The 17,878-nt window shown below is 49.9% G+C and overlaps 2 protein-coding genes across 2 annotated transcripts in view; both read right to left on the bottom strand.

The window, feature by feature from the left end:
* Positions 1–17,878, bottom strand: part of Gprc5b (G protein-coupled receptor class C group 5 member B) — a 462,197-nt gene that overhangs the window by 413,025 nt on the left and 31,294 nt on the right. The window lies entirely within an intron of this gene.
* The window catches only part of Pdilt (protein disulfide isomerase like, testis expressed), a 36,036-nt gene that overhangs the window by 16,273 nt on the left and 1,885 nt on the right, over positions 1–17,878 (bottom strand). The window contains exons 3-4 of the mRNA XM_076840918.2: positions 15,016–15,218; positions 5,954–6,160 (exon numbers count right to left, since the gene is read on the bottom strand). Of these exons, the coding sequence (XP_076697033.2) occupies positions 5,954–6,160; positions 15,016–15,218 (410 nt within the window). The remainder of the gene's footprint in view (positions 1–5,953; positions 6,161–15,015; positions 15,219–17,878) is intronic.

The following is a 17,878-nucleotide window of genomic DNA, read 5'->3' on the forward strand; positions in this document are numbered from 1 at the left end:
TACCAATAGCCTGTGAACTAACTAAGCTGGGTACCAAACTTAGGAGGAAGGCTTCAAATCTTTTCTCACAAACTCTCCAAGGTGACAGAAAAATGAATTTATTTTTTTTAACATGTAAATAAAAAGACCAGATAGCTTTGTGATTTGGGGGATATCCTGTTATCTCTCTGTGAATCCAGTTCCCCAGCTGAGACCCAAATATCCTCTAAGGTCATAGGATCCTGACTTCAATTCTCAGCCAGTATATGGGAGGTACCAAGCACTTAAAGACGCATATGCCGCATCTGCAGAGACCTACGGTGGACCAGAATGGACACAGGCCATGTACAGATGCATATGTGTTTCCTAGAAATATCAGTTTCACATGATGGTGAGCAATGTAAGTTATTACTTTCTCAGTGTCTTATGTAGAATAGACTAGAACAATGTACATGAGTTGGTAAGAGGAAGAAGTTGTTGTGAATAGCTTTGAAATAAATCCACGGACCTTTATTTATTCACTCACTTATTCATTTCTTCACTTATTCATGTGACAAATGTGTATGGGGCACCTGCTATGGTCTCAAGTGCCATGCTTAGTCCTGGGGACATGATAGTGACAGAAACAAATACATCCCCCCATGGTTCCGCAGCTCTCATTCTGTCAAGGAAGGCATTCAACAAATAATCACATAAGCACGTGTGCAGTTTTTACAAACCTATAGCAAAGATACTTGACCTAGACAATAAAGTTCCAGAAGCTGTACTGGAAGGAATCACACACGGGCTGGAAACTGAAAGATGCATAGGAGTTAATCAGGAGGCAGGAAAGGGAGAGAAAGGCTTCCAGGGAGAGCAGAGGACCTGTGCAAAGACCCGGTGGCAGGACAGATTACTGCATGGGGCTTAATGAATGCACCCAGAATTGCTAAGTCCACTGCCAAGGGATCTAACTTCAGTTTCTTTGCTTATGCATTCCAAAAGCATCATGCCCTTAAAAACAACAACACCTTAGAATGAAGTATATTTACATGCAGAATTGTGCAAAAATTATAACATAGTTTGATGAATTTTCACAAAACAAACGTAGCCATGTAACTATCACTCTGATCAAGGACTAGAATGTTACCAGACTCTCAAAAGCCCCTGCTGTGCTGCCACCCGACCCTACCCACCCAGGGGTGACCGCTATCCTAACTCCTAGCAGCAGGCATCCGTCTGCCTGTTCCTGAACTTTGGGTGAATGGAATCACATGGTGTGTGCTCTTGAGTCTGACTTTGTGACATTTATGAGATTCATTCCTGTTGTTCATGCAGTTGAAGATCCATTCCCGCTGCTGTGTGGTATCCTACTGTGTGTTTCACAGTTCAGCCGGCCTCTGCGAACTGTTTCCAGCCGAGGGCCATTTTGAATGTGTTCTTGTGCATGACTCTTGGGCATACTGAATGGACTTCTCTAGGGCATTTGGGCCAGGAGTTCTGGACATGGTTATGCCTTGCTCAGAGTTAGACCTGAGAATTCAGTCCCAAAGCTGAGTTTCGGTGTCCATGGTGCCCCTAGTTATCTTTCAGGAGAAGATAAAAATGGACACAGAAGAAATTAACCTGCTTCTGTTGTAGACATTTGTCCAGCCAAATGTTATTTAAAGTGCCAGGAAAATGACTGGCTTAGAAATTCTGAAAGTATATATATATATATATGGTGTACAGAAACCCTTCAGGTGGGTTTAGATTTCAGGCCATCGGACCTGGGGCTCTGATCTGCCCCTGGACCACTCTCTCCCTGTCAACACTCAGTGGTCCTCCAGTCCACCAGGCTTGGGTTCCTTACTCTCTGAGGTCAGCTCCTTCCACTTCTTCAAGTCCCAGTTCCGTCTTCTCCACTCCCCGACTCTCCAGTCCCTCTCTGTCTTATGACACATTCTGCTTTTCCACGGAGTCTGTCTCTCTCTGAAATTGCTGTGATGACGGTTGTCTGTTAACTTGTTCAGTGGGAGCTGCTCCAGTAGCTCCTGGAGTGTCTGGCACATCCTAGGTGCTCAAGAAATCATTCCCAGTTACAGTGAATGAACATCAGGTGAGCCAGCTTAGGGGACTTGATCTTGGACCAGCTTCTCTGGGTTGGATGGGTCCCCTTTTCCCCTCCGGTTCCCTTGAGACTGAAATAGCTGTGAACTTGGCCAATAGCGTATTCCTGGGCGTCTGCATTTGAGACACTGCCCTTGTTGGGCACCGTGCCTCTCCCCTGGCGCTTGGCCATGAGCCAGAGGACATGGTGACAAATGAGGTGTGAACACTTTGTCAATGATTGACAGGGGCTGGCACAGCTGCCTGTTCCCAGGCAGCCTATAAATATGTCATTAGCCGAGGCCCTGGGGGCAGTGTGAGTCTGCTGCCCTCAGGAGAAAGCCGAGGCCTTTCCCACCATCCATCCTGGAGATTCGAGGAGGATGGGAATGCGACCTTGACCTCATCAAGGGCTACATCCCACCAGCCTCTGGAAGTCAGGTTTTCCTAAAAGTCACACTGCAGGAGTATGCAAAGTACTGTCCCCTTCTCTGCTCAGGGACGTCCTGTCAAGTAGGCAGAAGAGGCATCAGTCAATAAGTCAACAACATGAGCAACTGCAAAGCCCAGGTCTGCAAACTTATTCAAGTTCCCGTAGCCAGTGCTTGTCCTAAAATTCAGGCATCCTGCGTCCCAGCCCAGGCTCCATCCCGCCATCCTGTTGCCTCTTTCTTTGTTTGGGAATAATATTGACAATGGTGTCGGGGGAGGGGGTAAACAAATCAGCAGAAAAGAGGGCTGGCCCCTCACCCCTGCCTGCCTACAGTGGGCCCTTGTGATTCCATTCCATTCAGGCTCAAAATCTATTAAGAACCTAATTGCTTCAAGGAAACTATTAGTTTAAACTAATAAACTAATAGTAATAAACACGCCCACCATTTATTACAGCACAATACAGAACAGGGCTCAACAAACTACAGCTGTGTTGGGGACAAACTCTGGCCCGCTGTTTGATCTTTATGAATAAAGTTTTATTGGAACACAGTTATGCCTGTTCATTGACATATGACTGCTTTCACTCTGTATCAGTAGAGTAGGGAGTTGTGACAGAGATTTTTAGGGCTCATGTGGCCTAAAGTATTTACTATCTGACCCTTTGCAGGAAACTTTTGTTGACCCTGTTGCATATTAGTGGGTGTGCTTTGAAAAAGTCACTATATATTTTTGTCCCTTAGTTTTTTAATCCCTAAGACACCTCCTACACTGGGTTGCTATGACACATGAGAAGGCCTAGGCAGTGCCTGGAGTCCAGTAATGCTGCAGGTAGGTGTCAGGCCCTGTGCCTTGCAAGCATTGGTTCGTTTTCCCAGAAACCCTGGGAGGTAGATATTTTTCGCTACCCCCATTTTGCAGATGAGGAAACTTTTGACAAGAGGAAGTGATTATTCCTTGGGTGAGAGTGGTGCTGCCGACACAGGAAGCCTCTTCACAGGACACAGAGTGGAAGTCAGATTGGCCCCTGCCCTCCTGGCGCTCTCAGCAGACAGAGAGGCGGTTCCACCCTGTGGTGCCAGGGCTCTGATGGCGGGACACACGTGTTGAGGACCACAGGAGTGGAGCATCCTGACCCGGGTGTCAGGGCAGGCTTTCTGGGGAGGTGAGGATGGGGCTTGGTGCATGGCAGAGGAGGCCCCAGGCACTGGCTCCCACAGCCTGGGAGTTGTCCCGTGGCCACCTGATGGCCTCCCATGGAGTTAGCTCACCCTTACCAGGAGGGAGGATATGCCAGAACCTGAGCCACTCAGGAGCAGACGTGGACCTGGGCAAAGTAACGGGGGCTCCTCGTGTCTTTGCAGCCAACCCCAAAGCCAACACACCACCAAGGGCTGCTTACTGGAGTCACAGGTCCCCATATCGAGGGTCCTTACTCAGTGTCTTAGGAAATATCCCTCTTTGTCACTTCTCACGCTGCTGGCAGGGACAGAAAAGTGACAGAGACTCCTCATCTCTCCTGCACATCTGCTGGGTGCTGCAGCCCATCAGGAGCCCTTAAGTAACAAACAGCTCTGAGGTTCTCTTTGGGCAGCACCTTCCTCCGTGAGAGTGTCCTGTGTCTCTCATGCCCCCTTGTGTCCATCCTGAGAACTGCAAAGCACCTTCCAGCCCCGGCAAGAAGGTGGCCCTCCCCAACCCCCCACCCCATTCTTGCAACAATTCTTTATTGGAAGCGGCCTGCTCAGTTTCCTAAGTGTCAATCATTCAACAGATACATAAAAGGAACATTCTCTAGCACAGTAGAGGCTGTGCTGGGCTCTCCGTGCTCCTTGCTTTTGTAGCATTATCCACCCATTCCTTTTACAGATGTTTACGCATCCATACATATAAATTAGGATCCACCATGTACCACATCAAGACTCATAATTCTCCAGAAATCCTCACCGCCAAGGTCAGGCTTGACACATGTCAATAAATGCACGTTGAATAAATGAATGAGTGTAAGTTAAAGTGTTCCGTAGAATTCCATCCCAAACCTGTCTTGCTGTCATTATCTCTCAGTCTCCCTCTCGGCTACTGAGTGCTTTCCTGGCCTGGGACCTTTTCAAAATCATTCCAAAGTCAAAGACAGGGGACCAGAAGTATAAGTAGGAGTTTGATCTGTGGCCTGGTGTTTATTAGTCCCATACCCACCCTCCACCCCTTGGGGCTTCCGGGGCCCATCGCTGAGGTATAGGCTGTGGTAGAGACAACTGCATGTCCTTTAGGGGCTAAGCCACATTTCTCAGACTTTCTTGTAGTTGATGGGGGCCATGGAACAGAATTCTGGTCACTGAACTGAATAGAAGGGACGTTTGCCAGTTCCAGGCCTTGATCCTCACCCATGGCTCCTCACCCAGCTGCTGGCTGGATCTTGGGGGGAAACAGGTGGCGCCAAGACCCTAAAGGAAGGGGGAGTCACAAGTTGGAAAGACCCTGGGTGTGAGAATGGCCTTCGACCTTAGCCTAAGCAACTCCATTTTAAAACTCCTGTTTGAACCTGCAGTCCCACCAGGCACGCCTACGGAGTCCTCCAGCAGGGTCATCAGGCACAGCCTGACATCAACAATCACTTCTCACAACCCTGGCCAACCCCGAGTGAAGTCTCTGTCATGTTGCCCCCACCCTGATACAGGCAAGAGGTGGGAAGATCAGGTGGGGACCACCAGAGCAGATGCTTTAACCTCAGGACCAATGACGTTATTGAGAAATCTGGTAGCAGCTGCGAGGGACTGAAAGGGGCGGTCAGAAACCCCAAAATTTAGTATAAATGATGGAGAAAAGGAACAGACATTCAGCCAGCCGACCCTGATGCCCACATGCCGGGGAGCCTGATGAGGACCCTGGACTGACATCCCAACTCTTCTCCTCGTTTGCCTGATCCTCTGTATGATCCTCGCGGCTCTCAAACTCTACAGCCGCATCTTTGACCCTGGTGAGATCTGCAACTTCTCCCTAGGACCCTCTGCTCAACCGGCCGTCAGCTCCACCCCAGGAGAAGCCTGCCTCCGTCCCTGACCTGATGGCCGCCTCTGAGTGTGTGTCTGCTGGACGTAGAGCCCAAGGCTAGAGACTTTAGACTGGCACTGGAGCTTCGCATGCAGGGGGATGTCTGTCATGAGCCTGTCATGATTAAGTGTGTTTGCTGTAAATTGATTATGTCTATCACAATGCCCACCATTAAGGATTGTCATGATTAAGAACCTACAAGGTTGTATTGAGTGATCTGAGTGAATAAAGCATTAAAAAGGGCAGAATCACGTGGACATTCTTTATTTCTCCCCCTGGACTGCTTAAGTCGCACCTTTGCCCACCGCCACACTGGGTCCCTGAGAGACCATGTGGATCAGCGAGCGCCTCCCACCCACAGCCTCGGTCGCCAAGGAGGCTTTTCGTGAGAGCACACAGTCGACTTGACCCTTGAACACGTTACCTTTGCAGCTGATGGGCTCGGACCTATTGCCCTCAAAGAATAGCTTCAACTCCGGGGCCTTCTTCACGCCAAACTCCTGTTGAAGCTCCTTCTCCACCGTGATGTCTACTTTGCCAAAGCCAAGACCATTCTTGCCCTTGCCCATGATCTCCACAGCTTCTCCCAGCTCCTCAGCCAGGTTCCTGGATTGCTTTGAGGATGGGTTGTCTGAAACGGCCAACAGGAAGACAGAGCTGGTGACAGCCTCAGTACCCCACCCCACCTCCCAAGGCTATTAGCTCCTGGGGGTCACTGCTGAGGAGTCAAGTTTCCGAAATGTGCCAGGATGTGGACACGATGGGTTATGAAATGGGACTACTTGGGAGGGGTGCCTCAGGGTTCTTTGGATCCGGTAACACGAGAAATACAACTTCAGGCAGCTTACTCTAAGTTCCACCTTCGTGTAAGATGGGAAAAATAATAGACGCTACCTCATGGCCTTGTGAGAGTCCAGTGAGATTTAACAAGCAACCTGTGGTAGTGCTTATTATAGGCTAGAACTTTACATGTGTTAAGCCATTTATTCCTCCCAATAAACCTGTGTGGTCCATATTATTATTATTATTATTATTATTATTATTATTATTAATATCATCATCATCATCGTCATGACCCCACGACCCCACTGGTCTGGTGGCAGAGTTCCTGTTCTCTGACCTCCACTACGCAGGTGAACTTACCTGGCCCAAGGTAAGTTCATAGCGCATTATTACTACAGTTATTACAGTTGTAAAATTCCTGCGGTCAGAAATTTGGAGGCAGAAAGAAGGAGCGAGAGAAAAGGGAGACCTCGTGAGCGCCCCCTGGTGGAATGTTCTAGAGGTAGCAGTGAATCCCTCCCATGCCCTGTAGCCTCATGTAATGCGGCAGGAAAACCTCAGGTAGACACAGCCCCCCGGGGACAGGGTGTGTTGGGGTGCAGGTGAAGGTAGGGTGTATCATGCTCTGGATTCCTTGGCAGATCACAGAGCTGGGCAGTGCTGGGAGCCCTTTTCTGAAAACAGACTCTCAGAGTGGCATGGGACCTTGACCTTGGGAGAAGCCTCTCTGGCCTACATGGGAGGACACTAAGTGGCACCCCAGTCTGCCTTTCTTCCTCATGATGGCATAGTGACAGTCCCTCACCTCCCCAGGTCTGAGTAAGGCAGGTGGGCCAGGCCAGGGCAGAGGGCCACTGATTCCCTTCCAAGCCAGAACACTCTCTTCCCAACCCTCCATCCATCTAGAGCACGTGGAGAAAGTGCAGGCCATCTCTCTGCTGGGGAAAGCCCAAGTCCAACAGCGAGGTCTTTCGTAAAACATAGTCAGAAGCTGGGCCCGGGGACAGCTGGCGCTCACCCCATTTCCAATAGCACACCTACTCCTGTAGTGGAGCCCGGAAATGAACTCTCACTTTCATTAAACCCCCAATCAATGACCAGGGGCAGAGGGGGTTTGCCTCTCTTGTAGATGGATGCTGGCCTCTGCCAGCTTTATCACCACCGTGGCCTGGACACCCCATCCATCACCCCATCATCCATCACGATGGATTTGGAAAATCCATCAGTTGTCCAAAATGTGAAGCTTTTAGAGAATCCACTCACAGTTCAATGAAGCCAAGAGAAATTATCACAACTGGAACTCCACCATCTAAGAGCTAACAGGATGGGACCGAACAGTAATGCTCACAGGATTCATTCCATCCATTCATTCAGCCAGTCATTCGTTCAACAAGTTCTTTTTAGGAAATGCCATGTGTCAGGTGCCATTATAGGAATTGAAGAAGGTAGAAAATAAAGAAATAAAATAAAATATGTTCTGTATGAGATGATAAATATGATAGGGAAATAAGAAGCAAATTTGGAGATTGGGAGTGTCAGGGAAATTATGAGTTTAAGTAGAAAAACTGAAGAAGGATGGCTGAGAAGCAATATTTTAATAAAGGCCAAAGATGATAGCCACATGGATATCTGGAAGAAGAGTACCTTGGGCAAAGGCACGGGGGCATCGTGTCTGGCATGTTTGAGGAATGACAAGAGGTACACAGGGTCTGGAACAGAGTGAGCCGGGGAAGGGGTGGATAGGAATGATGCTTCGACCTTTCCTCTAAGGAATGTGGAATAATTCCAGGGTTCGCAGCAGAGTTAGATGCAACCTGAGTTATTTTTTAACTGAGGTCTCACAATGTCATGCAAAAAATTAGATCAAAAGGGGAAAAAAAGTGGATCCGGAGAAACCACTTAGATGCCACTATACTCATCTGGGTGAGAGATGGCGATAGCTTGGTTTAGGGGAGGGTGAAAGTGATCTAAGTGTAGAGAGATTTTGGAGGTATTGTATGGATTTGTTACTCGATTGGATGTGGAATGTGAGCAAAAGAGGAATCAAGGATGACTCTCAGGTGTTGATCTAAGCAATTGAAAATGGGATGGTGATCATAGTGATAATGGTGATGGTGGTAGAGATAGTGATGGTGGTGATGATGATGGTGAGTGGTGGGGTGATGGTGATGATGGTGATAATGATGGTGATGGTGGTGGTGGTGATGCTGGTGACGGTAGTGGTGATGGTGATGGTGATGGTGGTGTTGATGGTACATGGTACATGGTACATGGTGGTGGCAATGGTGATGGTGGTGATGATAGTGGTGGTGATGGTGATGGTAATGGTGGTGGTGATGGTGATGGTGATAAGATGGTGGGGTGATGGTGATGATGGTGATAATGATGGTGTAATGATGCTGGTGATGGTAATGTGACGGTGATAATAGTGGTGTTGGTGTTGGTGTTGGTGGTGGTGATGGTGGTGGTGGTGGTGATGGTGATGGTGGTGGTGGTGATGGTGGTGGTGGTGGTGGTGGTGATGGTGATGGTGGTGGTGGTGGTGGTGGTGGTGGTGATGGTGGTGGTAGTAATGCTTATGGTGGTGATGGTAATGGTGATGGTGGTGGTGGTGGTGCTGGTGGTGGTGGTGATGGTGGTGGTGGTGGTGGTAATGGTGATGGTGGTGATGGTGATGGTGGTGGTGCTGGTGCTGGTGGTGGTGATGGTGGTGGTGGTGATGGTGCTGGTGGTGGTGGTGGTGGTGGTGATGGTGATGGTGGTGATGGTGGTGGTAATGGTGATGGTGGTGCTGGTGGTGGTGGTGATGGTGATGGTGATGGTGGTGGTGATGATGATAATAAAAATAAGAACAATAACATTCATTGTCCACTAATATGGCAAGACTTTGCTAAGCATTCCATGCACTTGTTGTCTTAGTTAATCTGCAGACAACCCTGAGAGTGACCTATCGTCACAGGCAAGGAAATGGAAGGGCCAGATCTCACAACTAGTAAGCGGTTAGGCTGACGCACTCCTAGAGCCGTGCTCCAACTATCAAATCAGGCACTTTGTAAAAAAAAATGTCCATTTTCCTTAGAACAGAAGGATGAGGTGCAGCTCCCAGTTCCCCTGCTCCAGGAGGGCCCACGGGAGCGGAGAGATCCTGCAGCGACAAGCCCGTTCTATGATTTGTGGTCCTGCTTCCTAGCGTCCCTCTTTTAGAGTTTGCCCGCTGGTTTCACCTCTGGGGCTCTGGAATCTTGAATTCCAGATTCTTAAAGGTGAAACGGATGCCCATCCCTCCCGTGTCTCTGCCTACTTCCTGCCCTGGCCCCCTGGAAGTGCCAGTTGGTCAGGGCGAGGGGACAGTTCAGGGGAGTCTCTGGGGCGGAGCAGTGACGCAGGCCCCAGTGACGCAGGCTGAGCTCCCCACAGAGCCACCTCCCTCAGGTCCTGGGGATCCTAACAGACCCTGCATCTGCTCTAGGGGCAAAGCTTTGGTGCCAATCTGGCCCCAGAATCTCAATAAGCATCAGCCGTTGTGAGGACCTGGTCACCGCGGTCTAAGTGAGTGTGTATCTGCTGGACTCAAAGCCTAAGACTTCAGACCTTTGAACTTAGCCTGCAGAGGGAATGTCTGTCGTTAGCCTGTCATGATTAGGTGTTTGCAGTGCTTAGAATTGATCTAGAATTGTTTGCTGTGGATTGATCATGTCTACTGCAGTGCCTAGCATTAAGGATTGTCGTTTTCTTGATTAAGAACCTATAGAGTGGAACTGTATTGAGTAATCTGAGTGAATAAAGCATTGAAAGGGGCAGAAGTGTGTGGACATTCTTTATTTCTCCCCTCGACTGCGTACGTCGCAATTTTGCCCCCTCGAGACAGTAATGAATGAGTAAATAAGTACTGAGTGTTCCCAGGGTCAGCACCGTGCTGCGGGATGGGCGGCCACCAGTCTGGGTATCAGACCTGCCTGAAGCCCCAGCTTCCCCGTCTGCCAGTTGTAGGACTTTGAGCAAATAAATGGTCGGACCTTGGTGAGACTTCTTTGTCTCATGTGTAAGATGGGGACTCTGGTGCCAAGTGCAGTGCCCGAGCACAGGTGCTTGATAAAGAGATGTCACTGTCACCCCTACACGTCGTCATTATCATCATTGTCACTGCCATGTCTATCAGCATTACTGAACTGTCACCACCGTCTTCACATTCGTCATCCTGGCCACCGTCACCATCCCGTGCATTCCCAGGACAGACTCTTGCCCCCTCTGCCCTAGGGGCAAGGAGTGAACGACCTTAGTGACCCGGTGTCCACTGCTAAGGCTTCTCTGAGCCACTCCCAGTACAGGGGGCCTTTCCTTTTCTCTGAACTCATTCAAGGGAACTTTCATGGAGGAAAAGTCTGGGCCAAAGGATACAACATCTTATGCATCCAGTTATTCATTTATTCATTCACTCAACACCTGTGGAGACCTGCCATGTCCCAACACAGGGTCAGATGGTAGCTCCTGGGAGCGCCAAGTTGAAAAGCAGCTTTGACCCTGCATAGTGCGCAGGATCAAAGGAGGAGGCACAGGGCAAGTCCCTTGCGTGATCAAATGGGGAGACCTCCTCACGTCTACGATGGAGCAGATGTGAAAATAGCCTCTTGTCCAGGAGCTGGGTCTCACAGTCCTGGTAAGGAAGTTCAGGATGGAGCTAGAGGCGGGAGGACTGTGAACGCAGAGGCCAGAAGGCCTGGCCAGGGCGAACATTCTGCCGACCACGGGTAACTCAGGGTGAAGAACAGTATTCAGGGGCAAGGGGCAGCAGGTCTGGGCTGCACCCCATGGAGGACTTTGTGGCCAAGTTCAGAAGTCTGGTGTTTTGGAAATCCATTTCGGGTTATAATCAGAGAGTGACTCAATCAGATTTGCATTTAGAAAGAACTCTTGGGACTGCGGCCTGTGGTTAGGGACAGCCTCAAAGAGGCAGAGACCCGGAGGAGGTTCCTACAGGGAGTGAAGAGGGTGGGACAGAGGCAGAGGGAGAACTGGAGACCGTGGGGGACACCGCAGGACACAGGGCATGCTGGTGGGTTGGATGGGAGAATAGAGGGGAATCGAGAATGACTTTGAGGTTTTTGACTCTGACATGGATTGTATTGCCGTCCTGTTGGGGGGACGTAGGATGTGGGAAGAGACAGGTGGCTGGGATCAAATCCAAGGCGCTGAGGTCTCCCACACTCCTTGGACTGGTCCTCAGAGATGAGAAGAGAGAAGCTGGACTTCAGTTAAGGGTGTGATGTTAGGGAAGTCCCTGAGGCCGATGTCTAAAGAGCCGATTTAACCATGGGGGAAAGGCTTTTAGAATGCTTTCCCCTGAGGGATTAATTTTTCCAAAGGTCACTTTAGAAGGCCAGCCAGTTTTGGAGAACTCACTTTGAACTAAATTGAGTATTGGCAGGAATCAATGATTCAGATGTAATGAGGGTGATTGAGTGTCTCTTGGATAACCAGACCTCTCTGCCGGTGTGGAGCCCTGCTGAGAAGTGCCCTCTGAGGGGAAGTATCGAAATCATTCAAATTGGTTGTGATCCAGTGCAGTTAAAGAACGCAAAATTGACTGGCTGCTCTGTAACCCCAGGATCACTGTGGGTCCCTGAGTTAAAAGACCCAAAGAACCAAGAACGAGGCATATTGCCCCGATTAAAATAAAAGCAGCACTGGACAGAGAGAGTGTGCATTCTTCTGGGGACAGAACAGGTTCCCCAAGCCTGACCACCTGCGGCTCCATTTTTCAAAGGGTAAATGTGTGTCGTGGTGCATGCTGGGCTGGCTCTACACCTGTCTACGCTCACGCTCACGTTGAGGGTTCAGAACTCAGAGATTAGGGCCCCAGCCAAAAGGAGAAGATGGTTTGTATATTTTAGCTGTGCAAACAACTCACAATTCCACAGCATGCATATTGGAGCTGCAGGGTTCTTGACTCTTCTCGGAAGCAACAAGAGCTATGGCCCAAGTCCTGGTGTGGATGAGGGATGGGCAGAACTGGATGGAGGAGCCATCAGATAAAGGGGAAGTGCCTGCCCTCCTGTGTAAAGACAGAGGCCCAGACTGAACCTCTCCTTCCAGGTTTTGCTCAGGCTTGAAGTAAAATCATGCATCTTGCTCTTATGTTGAAGACAACCATTAACAGCCTGAGGTGGAGGGATGTCCAAGGCTTAGAACTATTTGAAGGGATTGTTACAAAGCACATGCTCCCTATTGGGTGGAGGCAAACATGAGTCCATCAAACATTCCTTCCGAGAACTGTCAGTCTTAAGAACACAAAGAGAACAGGATTCGTGTTGCCTTGAAGTGGCTGCTGGGGAAGACCTGGGACTCAAGAAAACTGAGCTATTGCTACTGTCACATCCCCCTACTCCTCCTAGGAGTGACATCGCTCAGAGACAATGCATCAAATAAGAGACAAGGAAAGAGGAAGGAGCTTTGGAAGACCAGAATTTCTAACAGGGATCATAAACTCAAGGGCTATGTGGGTGACCGTGTGAGGCCTGCTCACTGTTACCACCAAAGACTGTCCTGGGGCCTCACTGGGAAGCCAAACAGGATTTCTCTCACGTCAAAGCAAACCCCAAGTTTCAAGATGCCTTTGCTTTAGCTCAGGAATCCTCTGCACAACAGGGAGCAGGATCCAAGCCAGAGAAGGCTGCTCAGCTGCTGAGGCTGGGAGGCCACCTGACCACAAGCCTAACCAGTGCTTCTCCACCCTGGGGCACGAAAGGGTACGGTTTGGACTAGTTAATGACGTGCATTAAAAAGTCTGTGCCTTGCAACATTCCTGGCTTAAATAGGAAAGTCCTTGACAGCAGAAACCAAGACCTTTTATCTCTGGGGCCTTTACAAAGACCATCCCCAGCCTGGCACTGAGCAGGCCTGAGTGTCAGGGTGAAGAACAGCACAATCAATCACTGCTCCTGCTTTGAATGCCACTCGGGACGAGTGACGGCAGACTCACCCACTTTGGCACCACAGCTACCTGCAGAGGAGGAGTGGCTAACCTTGTTGTCCAGACGGGGAAACTACAGTGGTCGTGACAACAGATGCCAGCATCTCAAGCTCCCTATCCCTGTGCCAGCACATTCTCTCAATCCAGCCTCAGGAAACCCGGGAGTCAGAGGTTGTTAGGTGCCCCGTGTCGCAGCCAGGTCCTGCTCATCTAGGGAGCCTGGGTGCTGGTCAGGCCTGGCAAGCCCTGGGAGCACACCCTGAGGGCTGACACGGAGCCAGCCATTTCCAGAAGCAGCTGAAGGCAGGACAGAGTCTGACTCTGTGTTCACACCTCCTTTCTGCATTCTCCAGATCTTTCCATGCGGAAAATGGTATACCATGGATTCTACAGTCCCCATTTGAACTGTGTGACCTTGGGTAAATCACTTGGCCTCTCTGAGCGTCTGTCCTCAGCTATAAAAAAAAAAAAAAAATAGGTGAATCCTATAGGCACCTTGATGTTCAGTGGCACATCCACTTCAATGTTTATAGTAGCACAATTCACAATTGCTAAACTGTGGAAGCAACCTAGATGCCCTTCAATAGATGAGTGGATAAAGAAACTGTGGCATATATACACAATGGAATATTACTGAGTATTAAAAGAGAATAAAATCATGGCATTTGCAGGTAAATGGATGGAGTTAGAGAATATCATGATCTTATCATAACATAAGCCAATCCCCCCCAAAATACAGGGGCTGAAAGTTTTCTCTGAAAAGTGGATGCTAGTCCCTAATGGGAGGGGCATGGGATGGGTGGAGGAACTTTGGATGGGGCAAAGGAGAGAAGAGGAGAGGGGGCCTAGGGGTAGGAAAGATGGTGGAATGAGACGGACATCATTACATGTATGATTGAATGGATGGTGTGACTGCTTCATGTACAACCAGGGAAGTGAAAAATTCTGCTCCATTTGTGTACAATGAATTGAAGAGCTTTCTACTGTCCTGTATAACTAATTAGAACTAATAAAAAATATTTTTTTAAAAAAAGGAGGAATAGTGCCCCGACCCTGGACTGCAAGCATCAAATGACTTCACATTTCATGAGAGGCTTGGGACAGGGCTGCACGCAGTGACCCCTCACGCTGTGAAAACTATTATGACAATCCCTCACGCTCTGTCCCCAGGTGCAGCCCGGTGCCCATTCTGTCCCCCGAAATGTCTGCTGAGGGGAAAAAAAAAGGTCCAAAGAGCAGAGACGTGTGTGCCCAGCTCGGACGGCAGAGGTGAAGGCCTGGGAACCCTTTCTCCAGAGCCTGGGCACAACCACAGTGGTTGGTTCTCTCTGGATGGGCTCTGGAATTTAACCCTTCTGATGCACTCTTCCCAATCATCCAGCGTGGTCATGACATTCATGCCAACTTCACAGAGGAGGAAACTGAGGCTCAGGACAGTAAAGGCATCTGCAGGCAAAACCTGGCTCCTTGCCGTGGGTGGGACACGGGAGTCCCATATAAACCCAGACTGAAGTGTCAGCATGGTATCTGGTGATTTGCTTAATCCGCCTGGACCTCAGTGTCCACATCTGGAAACTGGGCATGATGACACCTAGGTTAACTTTTTGAAGACATTGATTACGTGTCCTTAGGCATTTTGTGGTATATAAAACTCTGCCCCCTTGCCCACGCCCAGAAGCAGGCAGGCAGGCACCACCCACTCATCTCCCATCACCCTGGAGGGGGGGACTCACAGAAAAGCACCAAGAGGAAGCGGGTCTGGTTCAGCACCACGGGCAGGCTGATGGTGCTCAGGACCAGCAGGTTGTGCTCCTCTGGGATGCGCAGGGGTGGGGAGAAGTTGAACCTGGAGACGCTGGTGTACTCCTCTGACAGGCTGTGGCCAGGGGATGCACAAGAGGCCAGCAGCAGCAGGTAGAGGAGCCCCACGGCCGTCCTGCAGGGAGAGAGGGAGAGAGCCCTTGTCCACACAGGAGGCCGGCCCCACACCAGTCCCCACTGCCTGCCCGCCTCCTCTGCCCAGGGGAAATGGGCACTGAGCAGGCACCTGCCTTCCAGCAACGCCACAGCTTGGCAGCAGCCCTGGACAAAGGCCAGGTATTAGGACAACTCCAGTCCCAGGGTAGGGGACAGTATGGGGAAGCTCAGAGCCGCTGGGCGCCAGTCAGAGCAGCCACTGGAACCCACAAGCCTCCCGGCCACCAGGTGAAAACTTTGCAGAGATGGTGCCCATTCCAGAGCCCCAGGACCTCAGAGACGACTGGCTCAATCCCCAAACCGCCTCCCAGCGTCCACTCTGCCAACCACGCCCCACGCATCCTGCTCTTCCGGCTCCTGCTTGAATGCCCCTGTGACCGTTTACCTTGCAGGAAACCTCCATCTGGTTTTTGAAATATTCTCAAGTGTAAATATTTTGTTTTCAAAGTTCACACTTGTAAATGTTCCAAACAACACAATAATATGTCAAGTAGAAAATAAAAATCTCTTCCACGTCAGGCACAGGGGTGCACACCTGTAATGCCAGCAGCTCGGGAGGCTGAGGCAGGAGGATCGCAGGTTCAAAGCCAGCCTCAGAGAAAGCGAGGTGCTAAGCAACTCAATGAGACCCTGTTTCTAAACAAAATGCAAAAATAGGGCTGGGGACGTGGTGCAGTGGTTGAGTGCCCCTGAATACAATTCCTAGGACCCCCCCAAAAAAATATCTCTTTCATAATTCTATCACTGGGAAAGCTGTTAGTAACTTGGAGTGAATCTTGACAAACATTGAAAATACCTATATGGACACACTTTGAATGCACATTTTTTAGGCATAAATGGAATCAGACTACACATATTTTTGGTGCTTAATTCTCTCTTTTTAACTCTGGTAATATATTAAAATCCCCTGAGGGATTTTAGCTGCCTCATCTCACCCAAGACCAACTGCATTCAGAATTGCTCAGGGTAAGACCTCAAATACCTAGACATTTCAAAGTTTCCCAAGATGATTCTGTTTGCCATTTTGTTTTAGCTTTTTACTTGGGAGATTTGGAACCCACACAAAAATAGAGAGAATGGTATGCTCTGTCCCCAAGGTATCCATCCTTCGACTTCAGCTACTGTATCAATCCATCTTATCATTTATAGCCCCATCAACACTGCCCTAGATTATTTGGAAACCAGTCTCAGGTGCTGTACATTTCACCCATAAATATTTCACTAAGAATCCCTACATGATAAGGTTTTTTTTTTCTTTTAAAGATCACATGACCAGGATACCATGATGGTACTTAACAAAATATCACATCTTCAAATCATCAACTATCCCGTCAGCGTGCAAATTACCCTGATGGCTTTATAAAATTTTGTTTGAATTTGGATCCAAATGAGATCCATGTCTATCACCGATGATTACCTCTCTAACGCCTCTTCTGGGTAGTTCTGTGGCACCATGCTTTAGTTTGCCAGCCACAGGATCCAAGGAAATCAACCAAGACTGAGAGCCAAGACGAGGGCAGGTGGGCAGCCTGGTTTTCTGGAATGATGAGTGGTGCCCAGGATTCAAGTCCCAGGTCTCAGCCAAAAGGCTCAGTACTGCTGGACCAGGTTGGAGGGTCACCCGTGATCTGCAATGCCCCAGGACCCACCAGGTGGCATGCCACTCATCGTCCCTGGCAGGTCTTTGGTTTTAGAACTAATTTACTTCCTAGCTTGTTTGTTCTTTGAGCCTGTCGCTTGCTGGAGAAGCGCTCTCCCCCGTCTTTGCCTCCACGGAGGCAGGAGCCCACCGAGGCACCAGAGTGTCGGTGTTCTCTTTCCATTCTGCAGAAAATGGAATGATGCTTCCTTAGTTGAGTAAACCACCTGGAACTCTCCCAGGCCTGACACTGACCCTCCCCCTTCATACCCCCTCGGTACCCAGAAGCCTGGCCCGGCTGGAGGGGGCCAGATTTGGAAAAGAGCCAAGAGGGTGTGAGAAGGGTCTGAGGGGTCTGAAGGACACTCCCTGGAGGAAGGAGGAGCTTGAGTTGGTGACCTGAGGGGGGCTGAGAGCCAGCTCAGCTCCGGGGGTGGCTGAGCATCTGAGCATGAGCAGGGGGAGGCTCACCCTCACGCTCTCCCCTCGAGGGCTGCTGACAGTTCCCTGGGGATCTGCCCCTTCCCGGGGAAGGTGCCAGGTTTGCTGCTACCTTGGGCACCTCCCTCTGCCTCACGCGCTCATCATTTGTTTGTTGCTTCACCAAATGTCTTGGAGATCGTGAACACACCACAGTGAGCCAAACAGACCTTCCAGCCCTGGTCCGCGGTGCGGGAGATGAGCGGGTAGAGAGACGGTGTATCGGACCCTGGTAAGGGCGGAGGGCTGTAGGTAAGGGACTGTGTTAAGCTGTGGGGAAAGGGGACCCTGACATTTTCAACGTGGGGACCACGGAAAGCGTCGTGCACAAGGTGCCTCTGACTGAAGCAAAGACGGGACCTTTTGCATTCCCAGGAGTGGGACAGGGGGACTCCTTCACTTCCTCTCTCCTCGCCCCTCTTGCTCTCCCTCTCGAGACCCTCCCAAGCCCAGGCTTGGCTCCGTATCATCTCAGAGATCCCTCACACCCTGGACCCTAT

This window comes from Callospermophilus lateralis, chromosome 19 (genome assembly GCF_048772815.1).
Source record: "Callospermophilus lateralis isolate mCalLat2 chromosome 19, mCalLat2.hap1, whole genome shotgun sequence".
Taxonomy (NCBI): Eukaryota; Metazoa; Chordata; class Mammalia; order Rodentia; family Sciuridae; genus Callospermophilus; species Callospermophilus lateralis.